This window comes from Penaeus monodon, chromosome 15 (assembly GCF_015228065.2).
Source record: "Penaeus monodon isolate SGIC_2016 chromosome 15, NSTDA_Pmon_1, whole genome shotgun sequence".
NCBI lineage: Eukaryota > Metazoa > Arthropoda > Malacostraca > Decapoda > Penaeidae > Penaeus > Penaeus monodon.
This window is the reverse complement of record NC_051400.1, coordinates 41,477,925-41,478,365: the sequence shown is the minus strand read 5'-3', so window position 1 is coordinate 41,478,365 and position 441 is coordinate 41,477,925. Positions and strand designations below refer to the sequence as shown.

At 47.6% G+C, this 441-nt stretch overlaps 1 protein-coding gene across 2 annotated transcripts in view; it reads right to left on the bottom strand.

The window, feature by feature from the left end:
- The window catches only part of LOC119582179, a 3,030-nt gene continuing 2,589 nt past the window's right edge, over window positions 1-441 (bottom strand). Inside the window, exon 7 of one of the 2 annotated variants that reach the window (XM_037930414.1) lies at window positions 1-315. In XM_037930414.1, coding sequence (XP_037786342.1) covers window positions 76-315 — 240 coding nt within the window. In that variant the 3' untranslated portion in view covers window positions 1-75. The remainder of the gene's footprint in view (window positions 316-441) is intronic. The other variant, XM_037930415.1, reaches the window with a different exon arrangement.

Genomic DNA, 441 nt, shown 5'->3' with positions numbered 1-441 from the left:
TCCCGTGTGTTTTTATTCAGTTATTGTAACACTGTGACAATATTTCTATAGACCTCCAGACCACGGGGCGCCCCTTCAGTAGAGCTGGAAGTCATCATTGGCCTCGAGGCCCCACATGATGTGGATGAGCTTTTCTGCCGCCTCGTCGTCGCCTTCGCCCTCCTTCAGGATGGCGGACGTGTCGAAAAAGTCGAGCTTTTTCATGAAGTCATGCTTCATGCAGATGCTGAAACGGGTCTTCTTGTCGCACTTCAGGAAGGCGAGCATTTTCTGCAACTTCATGGGCATTGGAGACTTGCCGGTAGGAAGGCATTGCTGTGGGAAACGGAAGAGCGAGGCAGTTAGTCAGAATGTTCTTATACTTATTGTGTACACAAACTCTTATAGCCTTATTCTCATTCTTCTCTTCCTTCTGAATTTGTATTTATTCCCTCATCGTGG